The sequence below is a fragment of the Heloderma suspectum genome, chromosome 4 (assembly GCF_057233095.1).
Source record: "Heloderma suspectum isolate Gila_16-S chromosome 4, 16-S_ref, whole genome shotgun sequence".
Taxonomy (NCBI): Eukaryota; Metazoa; Chordata; class Lepidosauria; order Squamata; family Helodermatidae; genus Heloderma; species Heloderma suspectum.
Genome location: NC_139461.1, coordinates 307,634,602 through 307,649,612, shown reverse-complemented (window position 1 = coordinate 307,649,612; position 15,011 = coordinate 307,634,602). Strand labels below are relative to the sequence as shown.

Genomic DNA, 15,011 nt, shown 5'->3' with positions numbered 1-15,011 from the left:
GATGCTGTCAAGGTGATGCATGCCATATGCCAGCAAATTTGGAAAACACAAGAATGGCCAACAGATTGGAAAAAATCAACTTATATCCCCATACCAAAAAAGGGAAGCACCAAAGAATGTTCAAACTATCGAACAGTGGCACTTATTTCACATGCCAGTAAGGTAATGCTCAAGATCTTGCAAGGTAGACTCCAGCAATTCATGGAATGAGAATTGCCAGATGTACAAGCTGGGTTTCGAAAAGGCAGAGGAACTAGAGACCAAATTGCCAATATCCGCTGGATAATGGAGAAAGCCAGGGAGTTTCAGAAAAACATCTATTTCTGTTTCATTGACTCTTCTAAAGCCTTTGACTGTGTGGATCATAACAAATTGTGGCAAGTTCTTGTTGGTATGGGAATACCAAGTCATCTTGTCTGCCTCCTGAGGAATCTGTATAACAACCAAGTAGCAACGGTAAGAACAGACCACGGAACAACGGACTGGTTTAAGATTGGGAAAGGAGTATGGCAGGGCTGTATACTCTCACCCTACCTATTCAACCTGTACACATCATGCAACATACTGGGCTTGATGAAGCCAAGGCTGGAGTTAAAATCGCTGGAAGAAACATTAACAATCTCCGATATGCAGATGATACCACTTTGATGGCTGAAAGCGAGGAGGAGCTGAGGAACCTTCTGACGAAGGTGAAAGAAGAAAGTGCAAAAGCTGGGTTGCAGTTAAACCTCAAAAAAACCAAGATTATGGCAACCAGCTTGATTGATACCTGGCAAATACAGGGAGAAAACGTGGAGGCAGTGACAGACTTTGTCTTTCTAGGGGCAAAGATTACTGCAGACGCTGACTGCAGCCAGGAAATCAGAAGACGTTTACTTCTTGGGAGGAGAGCAATGACAAATCTTGATAAAATAGTGAAGAGCAGAGACATCACACTGACAACAAAGGTCCGCATAGTTAAAGCAATGGTATTCCCCGTAGTAACCTATGGCTGTGAGAGCTGGACCATAAGGAAGGCTGAGCGAAGGAAGATAGATGCTTTTGAACTGTGGTGTTGGAGGAAAATTCTGAGTGCCTTGGACTGCAAGATCATCAAACCAGTCCATACTCCAGGAAATAAAGCCCGACTGCTCACTTGAGGGAAGGATATTAAAGGCAAAACTGAAGTACTTTGGCCACATCATGAGAAGACATGATACCCTGGAGAAGATGCTGATGCTGGGGAAGGTGGAGGGCAAAAGGAAGAGGGGCCGACCAAGGGCAAGATGGATGGATGATATTCTGGAGGTGACGGACTCGACCTTGGGGGAGCTGGGGGTGGCGACAGCTGACACGAAGCTCTGGCGTGGGCTGGTTCATGAGGTCACGAAGAGTTGGAAGCGACTGACTGAATAAACAACCACCACCAACAACTTTCAGTCAGTAATGCTTTGTGGAACTAGTCAGGAGCCTGAGAGCTGATGGGCTCTAGATATGAGAGTCCAGCCTACCTCTGTTTATCAGAGGCAGAGCTATCTAGTGGCATTAAGGGCTGTATGTGGTGACTCGCAATTGGAGTTGACAAGCAGCACATTAGAATCCAGTGTGGAGAACTGTATTTTGCTCTGCTTTGTTGGATTTCCAGTTGGGGGACTCAGCACGAGTGAAAGGCTCATAGGCAAATTTGTCACTTGAATTGACTTTTCAATGTAACTGTGCTGGGTGGGCATGAATTGATAGCAATTTTTGCATTGATTGGATAGATGCAGTGTCTAGCCAATGTCCAACCGGGTGGATTCTCTCCTACTGAGCTGATTCACCAATCCTCCATGGAATTTTTACCTCCATGGTTATCTTTGCTCATGGTTACAAACTGGCTTTGTTCAAACGTACCTCCCCTCATGGCTTTGCCACTCAGTATGCATCACAAACACCAGTTGTATCCCTAAACCATAAAATGGACAAGATCCATGGCAGTACTGCATGAACAGTCAAATAAACCTGGAGGGCCATGTGCCGAAGGGCCATTTGCTGCCTTAGCTGTCATGTCATAGCTTTAGAAGCAATTTCAGTATTGTTTATGAAAGAGATTAAGAGGGACCTACCTCATAGATGGTTGTGAAGGCTAAGTCTACACATAGCAAAGCACTTAGCAAATATGCTGTACAAGTGGAACCTGCAACAAAATGTTGCTGTGTGGAGTGCCCCGTTCAGTGTTCCAGTCAAACAGCCATGCCTTCGTCCAAGTCAGCATTCTGTGCCCACTGAGCATGCTCAATCCCCATTGCGCTGGGTGTTTCCCTAACGTTTTCTTTCTTTTTTGTCCTTTTGCAAACCATGGGGTTTCCTGAAGTATGTCGATACCTCCCTCTTGTGCGTGGGTGGTGCCATTTTGGCTACATAAGGACAGGCATTTGGAGAACAAGTTCACTATTAGTGTATGTGTATGTTTATTTGGCGTTGATCTGCCCAACCCCCACACTCTACGGCACATAGCCAAATCTGGAAATAAATATTATAATAGGCTGGGGGGGGGGGGGTACTTGCAAACTGTTCTATTTCCTACCATTTCTTTCCAGGATTAAGGAGACTCTACATATTCAGACAGCTGCCATGAATGTTCTAGAGGACTTGTTGCTATTCTCATTTTCCTTCCTTCTCTCTCTCCCCCCTCAATTTAGCCAATTGGCCTTTATTACTTCTGGTGGAAGTGAATTCCACAGGTTAAAAAAAAAAGTCTGTTTTCGAACACTGTCATGTGGATGCATGTTCTCTAATTTGACTATTGTGTGAAAAGCTGGAAAAACAAAACCCTGCGGCTCCTTATGTGACTCGAAAGAGTTTTCTGAGTTGCAGGGTTCACCAGGCAGAAATGAAGGAACTGCAACTAAAAGATGCTAGAGCCTGTATCATATTGGCCACAGGATTAGCTCTCCAACATGTGTGGTGGTAGTGAGGGCAGAGATAGGATGAGAACAGACCTCAATGTTCTTGTGAACAGTCTTTCAATTAAAACAGCTTTCAAAATACACAGATTCATCTCCTTAGCAAGAGGCAGTGAGGACCAGGCTATGATTTTAGGCCTTTCCCCCTGCCCTGAACAGAGGAACGCAAACCTGAAACTTATCCGCTATTATTAGCATCTGCTACAATTCCAGCACCCAGAATAAAACAATTAGAGAAGCATTTCAATTTATGAAATGAGAGGAAAAAAAATGAGGATGCCACAGCTCTTATGGAAGATGACACAAAACCTGCTGCATATTTGGAGCAAGGGAGAATTTGTAAAGTGAAACTGGCCCAGGTGGACAGTTGATGGGAACAAAAATGGTTCAGGTGAGAACTCTGCTTTGAGCAACTACGTTTGCAGAATAGGAAGGAGGCTGTCACGTTCCATCCAAGACAAGTCTTCCTTTATGAGAAGATAGCCTTTTCTGTCACAGCAACAGTGTGATGGGGAGAAATTGAACAGGTGCAACTCCCATCTTTCCCCAGAGCTCTTAAAGGAATTAAAGCCATACCTGAAAGGGAATGTGGCATTGCAGTCACTCCATTCCACTTACAGCAGGTAATGTGGCTTCCCACAGTGGCCCAAATCAGGTACTTCCAAAAAGCCCCTGAGCAGGGCATGAAATTATTAGCCTTAAGTGACTCAAGGCCTCACCTTGGCAGGATGGCTGTAGAACCCTACAACTGCTAAGTGGCGACTGTTGGGCCTACACAGAGCCAAGCCCACCATCCCGTCCCTTTTATAGCTCTGAGAGAATGACCATATTATATTGCTGAAGGGAGACAGCTTCTGTTCAATCCAGTTCAGCTCCCAAATGAAGTTTGGCAGACTCACGTTTCCCATCTGAGAAGGAGCCCACGCCCCTTCCCCAAATCCATTCTGAATCCCAGAGCTTCTCGCCAGGATCTGGTAGGCTCAAGAAGTTTCTTTGCCATCAAAGGCCACAGGAGAAAGCCTCCCAAGTCTTTGTAGTGCAAACAAGTAATCACACTATGTCAGCTCAGAGATGCCTCCATGCAGGTAGGCTGTGGCTCACAATACTGGAGAAGCCTTCTGGACCCAAAGCAAAACCTGCCAGGATTTCAGGACATTAGGACTTACTTTTAAGTTGGTTCTGGGGAGGGCTGAACCACTAATCTACTGGGGAGCTCAGCTTTCACTCAGCAACAACCCTATCTGTCCCTTTAAGAGCTATGAGGCCAAACTTTATCCAGTCCTCCCCCTTGAAGAAATGCAACCTGGAAACAAGAAACCCTTTTGAGTTTCACAGAACCCTTCTTTGGACAAGAAGCATCTTCTAAATACTTATGTGCAATTCAGACTCTTCTTATCCTAAACCACAAGTGGGCAGGAAGTAGATCTCCAGATGCGTTGGACTTGAACTCCCAGCATTCCTGACCATTGGCCATGTTGGCAGGGGTGTCTAATCTACACTGGGTAGGTCCTACACTACCCAACTGACTGGTCTGAAAGAAGTTACCACCTGAACCAGTTGAGATCTCTCTGCATCTACAGGACCACCATGGAAACAACTCTTTAAAAACAGGGGGGGGGGGGATGACAGTTCAAAGAGAGAACAACATTCAGAAAATGTGGACTTTGGCCTTTTTCTTTTGCCATGTTGTCTAAGGCTCCCCTTCCCCGCCACTCACCCCCCCCCCCCGCCACTTGACTGCTCCCATCTGTACTCCAGTTCTTCGGTGTGGTCAGCCAGGTGTTGGCTTGCCAACACAAATTCAGTAGTATAAGCAGAGGCCTGAGTTTGAGGTTCACAGGACAGCAGGTACCGTTGTCCACTTTTCTGGCGGAAGAAGACAGGATGGGATTGCATGGAGTGAGCTTTTCAGTGACAGGACAGCTGGATTGTAGTCAGAACCAGGTGGAATATGGGATTTGGGGCATTTGGAATGCCATTTTAGGTCTCTTGGTTCTGCAAGACCAAGTGGGAGATCCATATATATTTTTTAAATTAACACCTGCTGTATGAAAGGAGAACGATCACTCCCTTTTTTAGCTGCCCCCCCTGTGGTGGCAGTGGGGCTTAGGACTCCGAGGATGACCGAGAGAGGCTCTGGAGCAGCGCTTTGTATATGGCAGAGTTCAGAAAACGGGGGTAGGAGTCTCTGTGCATGAGTGTGTAGATCTGTAGCTGCGCATCGTCAAAGGTGTGCGTCGATGGCTCCTGCATCTTGCGGTTGATGCCTTCACGCACGCGGGAGTCCAGGCTGACCTGAGCAACCAGGGGGAAGGGAACACATGAAAAAACACTATTTAGGAGAAGACGGGAGCCAGAACTGCTACATAGTAAGAGGCCCAAAGAGGGAGATGAAAACATAAACAGGGTGGAGGGAAGGCTGGGGTTAGCAAGAGACGTTACAAACAAAAGCAGAGGCTGAAAACCTAACCTTCCATGGCTGCTGTTTTGTTTTCATGCCAGGCAGGCCTAACCCAGGTGTGATGGATTACAACTCCCATCAGCCCCAGCCAGCCAATGCCCATGCTGGCTGGGACAGTGGGAGTTGTAGTCCAGCACACCTGGAGGGCATGAGGTTGGGGAAGGCTGGTCTAGTCACTCTAGAGTCAGAGCCAGGCTGGGGTGGTGAGCAGCACCACCAACTCAGTCCAGAAAGGGAGGTTCACTGAGGTCTGAAACTTGAGCCCATCATGGGCTGATGTTGCATTCCCCAGCTTCCCAGTTCCGCTCTATGCCTGAAGTGGGCTTTGACACATGAGCATACATAAACCAAGGCCTACAGGCTCCTTTGGTCAAATCCTGGCCCCAGCAGCTCCCACTTTGCATGCTAGAGTCACCAGATCTCCTGTTCGGCCACATCTGTAACTGCATTTCTGAAAGTTGGTGTTGAAAATGGGCGCCTAAGGGCACGCTGGCCTCGGCCACCCTGGACCTGTCATGCAGCGCCTGATATGGACGTTCAAATTTTTGCCCAGGGAAAAGAACTGCCGGGCAAGCTGTCAAACGTGTCCTCAAAAGCATCCCCAATGTCTTTGGAGAGCCTGGGAGGGGATCATTCCCCTTTTCTCAGAGCTTCTTTTCATCTACAAGGGAAAACCTCCAGATGCTCAGAAATTCAGCAGGAAATCCTGAGGCCCATCTGCAGATTTCCACTTGCCTCTCTGCCCCCACCCCCAGTGTCTTCAGTCACTTTGGCTAGGGATGGCGGAGAATTCCGCCACGGATCTCAGTGAGGCTGAATGCCAGTGCATTCGGCCCCCCGAAATCTGTTGTGGAATGAAGCCCCCCGCCCCACCACCCCGTGACAGGCGTGCGAAACGGAGCACCTACCTGGTGTCGTTCGTGCTGTTTTGCGAATGGCGTCTGCGGCCGCCATTTGCTTCACGATTTTTGCCATGATAGGCTACGTAAATACTTACGTAGCCTATCACGGCTAACGCAGGGACACCATTTGCGTCCCTGCGGAGGCTGTGATAGGCTATGTAAATATTTACATAGCCTATCACGGGAAAAAAAGGGGGAACGCAAATGGCGGCCGCCGTAGCCACCGCCATTTGCGTTCCCTTTTTTTCGCCATGATAGGCTATGTAAATAATTACGTAGCCTATCACGGCGAAACAAAGGGAACACAAATGGTGGCGGCTACGGCAGCTGCCAGTTCCCTTTTTTTGCCGTGATAGGCTACGTAAATATTTACGTATCCTATCATGGTGAAAAAAAGGGAACGCAAATGGCGGCAGCTACGGCGGCCGCCATTTGTGTCTCTGCGCAGCCCAGCAGCGGCCAGATGTTGCTGCGGGCAGCCCTGGCTGGCCAGCGGCTTTGTGGAGCCACCGCGGAGCAGAGCTGGCCAGTGAGGATTTTGGGGGGAGGGACGGAGCGTCTCCCTGCCACCGCGGATGTCATGAAACGGAACAGGTGAGTTGTTTCGTACATCCCTGACTTTGGCACAATCTTGATTCCACTGGCCTGGACTACACAGGCAACATCCAGAACTCTGTCAGTGGGAGCCATGACAGAACACATCATTGGTCACACTAGATGTTCACATGATTTTCCAGTATGGGGCCCACCTCCACCCCACAGTCATGGAGCACTGGCCTCTGGGGAATCCTAAGGGGAAAACCCACCACTATGTGCAGACTCGGTTCCAGCTGAAAACCTTTTCTCTGGTGCCAGGGGTTGGCATCGTGGGGCACCTGCTGGGGCCCACCCCCCAGCGGAGGGCTCAGTACTATCCCCCAGAGGTCTCAGGCCCTGCTTCTCCTCCTCCTCCTCCTCGTGTTGCTACCTTTTCACTCCAAGTGACTGAGCAGCCACAGGAGCAAGGAAAGAGGGAGCATCTGCTCTCTTTATCCTCTTCCCCCTGAGCAGATGTATGGATTGGGCCCAAAGGAAGCGGGCGAGCAAATGGGCAGCGGCCACAGCAGCAAGGCGGACGTAGGTCCCCTCATGGAGGGGAACCACTGCAGGAATCTTTTCAAAGCGCTACCCCAAACCTGGAGCTGGTAGTGTCCATAAAGAAGGGGGGGTCTGCATCCAGACACCCTTCCAGTATGCCTGTACCCAGCTCCAGCTGAGGACATCCCCAAGTCCCCAGCAGCATCGTGTGCTGCAGGAATGCACAACCATTTTTGCCCTGAGTGGGGGCCTGGGGGCTGCATATGTGCACAGGTACTCACAATCACTGGGGTGGGGGTAAGACACCCTGGGGTGTGTGTGTGGGAGAAGGATACACATTCACCCCTGCTTCAGGGTTGCTTTAGCAGCAGTAAAGCAGCAATTGCAGGTGGCTCAGAGGCGCTGGGGAAGACAGCAGGCTGCAGCCTCCTCCCCACTCCAGCACCCCCGACACGATCACTGTTTATCTCCCATCTTTCATTAGGGATGAGCTCTAGCAAGGGAATTCCTTGCTTATTTCCTCTGAGGAGAGCTTGGAAATAAGCAAGGGGCAGGACTGCCACTGTGGTGGCAGATGCGGGTGGTTCTGGCAGCCTCATATGCAGCCCACGGGCTGCACTTCTTGCACCCTTGGTGTACCGGATCGAATGTTGCTTGTATTGGACCTGAAACTGCAGAGGGCTGGAAAAAAACAAAGTACCTCCTTGGGTGAAAGAATGGAGATGTAGTCTTCGTAGATCATCTGTGCCTTCTCATCGATGGCGTGCTTGTTACACTCGCTTTTGAGTTCCTCGCAAGCCAGCCAAAAGAGCATGTTCTCCTCGCTGTACTCAGTCCGTAAGAACTCCCGAAACACGTTTCTGCCAGCTGGATTTTTCATCAACTTGTCAAATGACTGGGACCAGCCCTTGATTTCCTCGGTGGTTGGTTTGGCGCTGAAAAGGTAGCTCCCCACCCAGCAGAGGCAAAACAAACCAGAAGGAGCCACAAGGAAGAAGAGGGGGAGAAGAGTTATTTCAGTGATTGTTTGGCAGTTCCTGCCTGCTCGTAGCAGTTTGCCCCAGCATGCTGTCTGACCGGGGGCTCAGAAAATTACTTTGCTGCATCCCCAGTGCAAGCCCAGAACCAGACACTGAGCTAGGGCAAGCTTACATGAGGACAGTTATTTCTGGATGATCAAGTTACAACTTTTAACATGTGAAATGGGCAGAGGTTTCATATCTCCTCAAGTAGAATCCTCGCAAGCTCAAATAATGTAGAAGAGTGATATAAACGCATGTGTGAAACTAGCTGCTTGGTACATACGAATACAGAAAGCTGGACTGGTTGTGCACAGCATCGAGCAAGAAGCTATGGGCTCCAGCTTTTAAAAATATGGTTATGTTTATAGCTCTACCCCACACGGGGATGCGTGAGAAATTCAGTCAATTTGCATTTCAATCCAAACGTACCAGAATTACATTCCTTGAAATGAAACAAGATCCGGAATGTGGTTTGCCATCGAAATCTGGACATTACTGAAGTTTGTTGTACAGGTTGCAAATAATAATAATAATTTTAAAAAATAAAAAAGTGTAGAAAAATGCATACACTTGAAACAGCGTGCACAAAAAACGTGTATATTTGAAAAAAATGTGCTCAAAATGGGCTCTATTCAATGTAAAAATCGCTGGGAAAAAATGGGTACCTTTGAAAAGTGCACCCCAAAATGCGTACATGGGGGGCGGGTTCGTGTATGAAAATTTGTATTTTTAAAAAACGTATACAAAAATACATACAAATGTTCAGGCGGACTTTAAAAAAAACGTGATCTGATGTAAAGTCAAGACGGAACCAAGTAAGCATTAGAAAAATGAGGAAAAATGAGTTTGACAGATTCACTCATCTCCATTACCACGTTTGACATAGGCATTGTAACTGTCCATCTAGCTCACTGCTGTCTGCTCTCACTGGCGGCAGATCTCCAGGGTCCAGGCAAATTTCTTGCTATCCGAGATCCTTTTAAATGGAGATGCCACCAGGACTTGAACCTGAGACCTTCTGAATCCAAAGCGTGTGGTCTGCATGGAGCCATGACCTTCTCCCAGAGGCAGGTCAGTCGAAGGGAGCAGGATATGTGCTAACAGCCTCCTCCCACAGAAGGGACACCACAGAAGCAAAATGGATGCTTTGTGATGGAAGTAAAGAAACAGAGTAGAACAGAATAGCTTCCTTAGGTTTTAAGCAATAGCAACCCATATAATACAGGGAGGAACCTACCAACGAAGACAATATTCTGCAACACACACAAAGAATGTGTGTGCATTGGGGGAGGGGGGCATTCGTGCCCAGGTTCCAGGCAGACCAAGGAAGGCTAAATGGTATGGTCTGTATAAAACATTCCAAGTTAGAGAAATTTGCATACAATTGCATTATTTTTCTTGCTTCCATTGGGAGAGCTAAAGAGGTATGTAGGACCCAGAAGCCTCAGCTCGTGACCAGTGAAAATCCTGCCCTGTTCCATCTGCCACTCCCTACAGACTGTATTCTGACATCTATGATTTCACCATATAACCACTTTCAAGCTTATGGAGGGCTAGAAAAATGCTTTTTTGTGGTGGTGGTGGTGGTGGAGAGTGAGGAAGAACAAAATGTTATCAGAGTGCTAGATTCTCATTTAGTACCAAATTCTTCACTTACACAGGGACAAATCAAACACGTTTAAGTCCCATTTATTTCAACAGAAGAGATGTAAAGATGTGCTTAACTCTTCTGCTGAAAATAATGAAACTCGGAAGTGCATCACTTTGGGTGGATCTTGTGCGTAGCATCTATTTGAGATTTATTTCCCTACCCCATGGCTTCAAAGGAGCCCCTCAAGGCCGTTAACAACATAGGAAATCAGTCAATAAAAGCATCCAATAAAACACACCAGTAAAAACCAGCAAACAATGCAACAGCCATAAAAATCTGAATATAAAAATCAGGAAAAACAGAAAAATGAGCAGTCTGTCAATAAAACCATAGTGGAATCTCAGAAAATGAAAGCTAACTCCTCAAATGTTCGCTGGTGAACTACTGACCTTTCCATGTCTTCTAAAAAGCAACAAATAGCAGACTTGCTGAACCTGTCTAGCCAGGAGGGAATTCTACAGGAAGGGTGCCACCACCAAAAAGGCCCTGCCCTGATTCCAGCCATTCCCCAGGGAGGCTCGTACGGACAGTACAATGGTGAAACTGTTGAATACATAATAGTCTGAAGTGTTGAAAAGAGGCAACTCACCAGGATTCACAGTTTGGGATGGTCTCCAGTTTGGTGTCTCGCGACGCCCTCCATGCCCGCTCACGATCTTCATTCCTAACAATAAAATGAACAGGTAATAGTTCAGATGGGGTGTAAACAGCTTCAAGAAGGAAGCTATGGGCTGGCTTTTTAAGGGATTTTAGCTGGTTAACTGGATTTAACCGAGTTTTACTATCATGTTTGACGTAAGTATTTTAAAATCCTTTAGCTGTCTGGAACTTTTGTGAAAAGGGTGGTAGATCTGCCCCAGCTGTTAAGTAACATAAGCCACTCTAGGGTATAGGCGGGAATGGTGGCATGGAGGTAGAAAGAGCTGGAAGCCAGTGAATATTTGACTGATGGGGAAGACCGAAGTTCAAATCCTTACCCAACCATGAATCTCAAGGTTACCTTGTGCAAGTCACTTCCTTATCTTATTTATTAAGAATGTATATGCCACCTTTAAAAAACAAAGGTTTTCTCAGGATGGTTTACAGCTAACAGTGCAGTCCTATGGTCCCCAGGGAGCATACCAGGGACCATAGGATTTCTTGGATCCCCCTCCTGAAGCTGTAGACACTGCCACGACTTTGGGACGCGGACTACATGATCTGATCCCTCCCCACAATACTTCCCCTTGCAGCCACCGTGGAAAGAACTGCAGCATCTGCTTTCTGAGATCGCAAAAGCGGCCTTGGAGGACCTCACAGAGTTCTGGTGAGCTGGGAGGGCAGAGGCTTGGATACAAAACGTCCTGTCTCCAGCCCCAGCTCCACCACGACTCCTCTACTAGATGGGCTCAAAGGTCTGTCTAGAGGAAACGAAGTTTAAACGGAGGACGGAGAGGCAAAAATGGCCTCTGTAGCTTCTCCTGCCATCTTGGCAGCAGCCCGGCAGCAGGGCATAGGATATTCAGAAGCTTCCGAGATCAGAGGCTTCCGTCTAACGGGTGTCAACCTGATAGGGTTGCGCCCTAAGCGAATAAAAACTTATTTCAAACTAACCTTGTAGGGCTGTAAGGATTTTTTAAAAATGGGATAATCCCATGGATGCCATCTCGAAACCTAAGCCCTATACATAGTGGAGGCTGGTAGCTCCAATGTCAGTGGGGCAGTAAATGCACTCCAGCTTTGAGCCAAGCCAGTCAGAATTCTAAAGAGTTCTGACTGGTTCTGACTGAAACCCGGAGCATATTCACCGCCCCACTGACATTGGAGCCACCAGCCTCCACTGCCTATATACATGGAATATCATGCAAGGAAGTGAAGAGAGAATGGGAGTACAAAAGGGTAAAGCTGCCCCCTTGATGGGGAACACTGTGTTTGGGATCCAAGGATTTAGGCAGGCTTCTGCTTGTACAATTTAAAACAAAAGCTAGAACAGAATGGACTCAGGTGGGCAAACCAGCCAGGGTTCATGCAACAGTGTGTGTGCGTGTGGGGGACTCCCCCCACCCCAATTCAGTGGCCAGTTTGAGCTGGGGAGACTTTCCAACTTGAAATGTTTCAAACCACAGGAGGAATGCATCGAGAGATTCACCTTAAGAACCACCCCTTTACATCCCAGTGTTGATATGCTTCTCTTTCTAAGGCTGCTTTATTGTGTTCTTTCACAATTTTAATTGTGGGCCACATTGAAAGCACCTCTGGAGGACCAAAAGGCAGAGTATAATAAACATTAAGAATGAATACATCCTGTCCCCGAACATGTTAGTTTCTGATGCTCAAAAAGAGGATACGAGAGACAAAGGAAAACAAACGTTAAGTTGTATAAAAAATGTTGACTTTCCTTACCCCGTTGGACATCCATGTTCAAGTAAGGTTTAAACAACATGTTAATTGATCAACATTCGGTAATTCTTTTTTCAAGCCCGAAGCAGTCTGGGAAAATCTGCTTAACCCTTTCCCCTCCTATCACTTTCCCACTCAAAACCACCTTCCCTGAGCTGTTATTTCACCCACCGGGGTGGGTGAGGGTGCTCTTATCTTTCCCCAACAGATGAAAAAGCAGCTCAGGGAGGTGCTTTGAGTTGAAAAATGATGGTGCAAAGCCCTAAACAACTTGGGACTGGGATACTTGAGAGAGCACCTTATAGAATCATAGAATAGTAGGGTTGGAAGGAGCCTACAAGGCCATCGAGTCCAACCCCCTGCTCAACGCAGGCATCCAAGTCAGAGCATCCCTGACAGGTGGCTGTCCAGCCTCGTCTTGAATGCTTCCCGTGTGGCAACCTGCCTTCTCCCTTACCAACCTGCCTGGTCACTGAGGCCATCAGAGGGCATGTTCCTGGTGGTTCCACATGGACCCTTTGCCCAACTGGAGTCCACCAGGAAAAGAGCCTTCAGTGGTGGCCCCCTTCCTATGGAATTCCCTGCCTTTGGAGGTCAGGCAGGCGCCAGCATTCTATTGCTTCCAGTGCCTCCTGAAAACATTATCTCAGGAAGCCTTCCTTGAGTGAGTGGCTGCGGTTTTATCAGACCTCTATTTCTTTTTTTAAAATAGTAATTATTATAATATGGTTTTTATTCTTTTGTTCTATCTGCTATTTCCCACTCTGAGTTCTCTGGATGTGGAGTGCTATACAAATATTGCAAAATAAATAAATAAATAAATAAAAGAAATAATAAAATGGTGCGGGGAGGATGTTAAGCAGGCTTTCTCCATTTATCCTTCTTTGGCTCTAGTGCAGCCTGCCCCACACTGCTGTGTATTTTAAAAGCAAAACACAGAGGAAAAAACTGCAGAATTCCACTCAGAACCCTTCAGTAAACTTGGGGAAGAAACTGTACAGTGGTGTTTACCAAATCTGACCAGCAGAGGCCAGTATTCCTTCAAAGTTGAGCAGATAAGAACGCATGAGAATATTGGTTTGATTCGTTTTTTGACCAGCACTTGCCCCGTTCAAACGCAAATACATATTTTGGGCAGTACTCCATTATTCCCGAACTTGCGATCGTGTTTGCAAAATGGGTTTGTTAGAAAAATGTGCACTTTAAAAATGTGCATTTTGAAAATAAAGGACACATTTTCACATGATAGTCAGTGGGGGAAAAGTATGCTTTTGGGCGCTTTAAAAAATGCACACCCAAATGTGCATTTTTCCTGTTCAAACAACAACAACAACAAAAGCTCCGAGGTGGCACTTGGAGAACTTTGACATGCTCAAGGCTTGCTGATTCTCCCATTCCTGCCAGCAGAAACCAGAAGTTAGAACGCTCTTGTACAACTTGTGAGCAAATGCAATGGCAGGCAAGTCTCCTGTCCTTCAACAGCTGTGTATAAAGGCAGGATTTGGGAAGGTGTTTGTCATGCAGGCATCAGAAAAGCTGAGCCTGCCCCAGTCCCCTCTTCTACCCATGCAAGGAGCCCTGCCTTGCCTCGCTCAACTTGAGGCCACAGGCTCAGCGGAATAGAGCAAGCTGGTCAGAGAAAGGACAACAGTGCACAATCACAGCCAACATCTCAAGTCCATAAAAATACACATGTCTGACATAGGCACTTTGCTGAACAGCAGGAACACCGCCGCCCCCTTTGGACATGTCTTCAATCACACACTGAAACCAGCTTAACAGTGTTGGTTTCCTCAAGGAACATTGGGAATTGTACAGTCCCCTGCAAGCAAAGAGTTAGTGGCCCTCTTTCTAACCTCCAGGTGTTCGAAGCAAGCCCCTGGCCTCCTTGGAATCTGCAGATGACACAAAATTGGGTGGGATAACTAATACCTTGGAAGACAGAAACAAAATTCAAAGTGATCTTGACAGACTGGAGTGCTGGGCAGAAAACAACAGAATGAAATTTAATAGGGATAAATGCAGAGTTCTGCACCTAGGAAAAAGAAACCAAAGGCACAGTTACAAGATGGGGGATACTTGGCTCAACAACACGACAAAGTGCCCCATGATATCCTAATGAGCAAACTAGCTCAAAGTGGGCTAGATGAAACAATGATCCGGTGGATCCACAGTTGGCTACAGAATTGGACTCAAAGAGTGCTTATCAATGGGATCTTCTCAAACTGGGCAGAGGTAACGAGTGCGGTACTGCAGGACTCAGTCCTGGGCCCAGTGCTCTTCAACATTTGTATTAATAACCTGGAGGAGGAGGTGCAGGGAATGCTGATCAAATTTGCAGATGACACAAAATTGGGCGGGATAGCTAATACTTTGGAAGACAGAAACAAAATTCAAAGTGATCTTTATAGACTGGGGGGCTGGGCAGAAAACAATAGAATGACATTTAATAGGGATAAATGCTAAGTTCTGCACCTAGGAAAAAGAAACCAAATGCACAGTTACAAGATGGGGGATACGTGGCTCAACAACACTACAAGCAAGAAGGATCTTGGAATTGTTGTCGATCACAAGCTGAATATGAGCCAACCATGT

The 15,011-nt window shown here is 47.1% G+C and overlaps 2 protein-coding genes across 6 annotated transcripts in view; one reads left to right on the top strand and one right to left on the bottom strand.

Moving 5' to 3' along the window:
- The window catches only part of TCEA2 (transcription elongation factor A2), a 59,281-nt gene that overhangs the window by 39,207 nt on the left and 5,063 nt on the right, over positions 1-15,011 (top strand). The gene's annotated exons all lie outside the window — the stretch shown is intronic.
- The window catches only part of RGS19 (regulator of G protein signaling 19), a 72,838-nt gene continuing 60,241 nt past the window's right edge, over positions 2,415-15,011 (bottom strand). For 2 of the 4 annotated variants that reach the window (XM_084854404.1, XM_084854403.1), the window contains exons 4-6: positions 10,627-10,701; positions 8,065-8,299; positions 2,416-5,219 (exon numbers count right to left, since the gene is read on the bottom strand). In XM_084854404.1, coding sequence (XP_084710530.1) covers positions 5,031-5,219; positions 8,065-8,299; positions 10,627-10,701 — 499 coding nt within the window. In that variant the 3' untranslated portion in view covers positions 2,416-5,030. Of the gene's footprint in view, positions 5,220-8,064; positions 8,300-10,626; positions 10,702-15,011 lie in introns of all 4 variants that reach the window. The other 2 variants (XM_084854406.1, XM_084854405.1) reach the window with 2 other exon arrangements.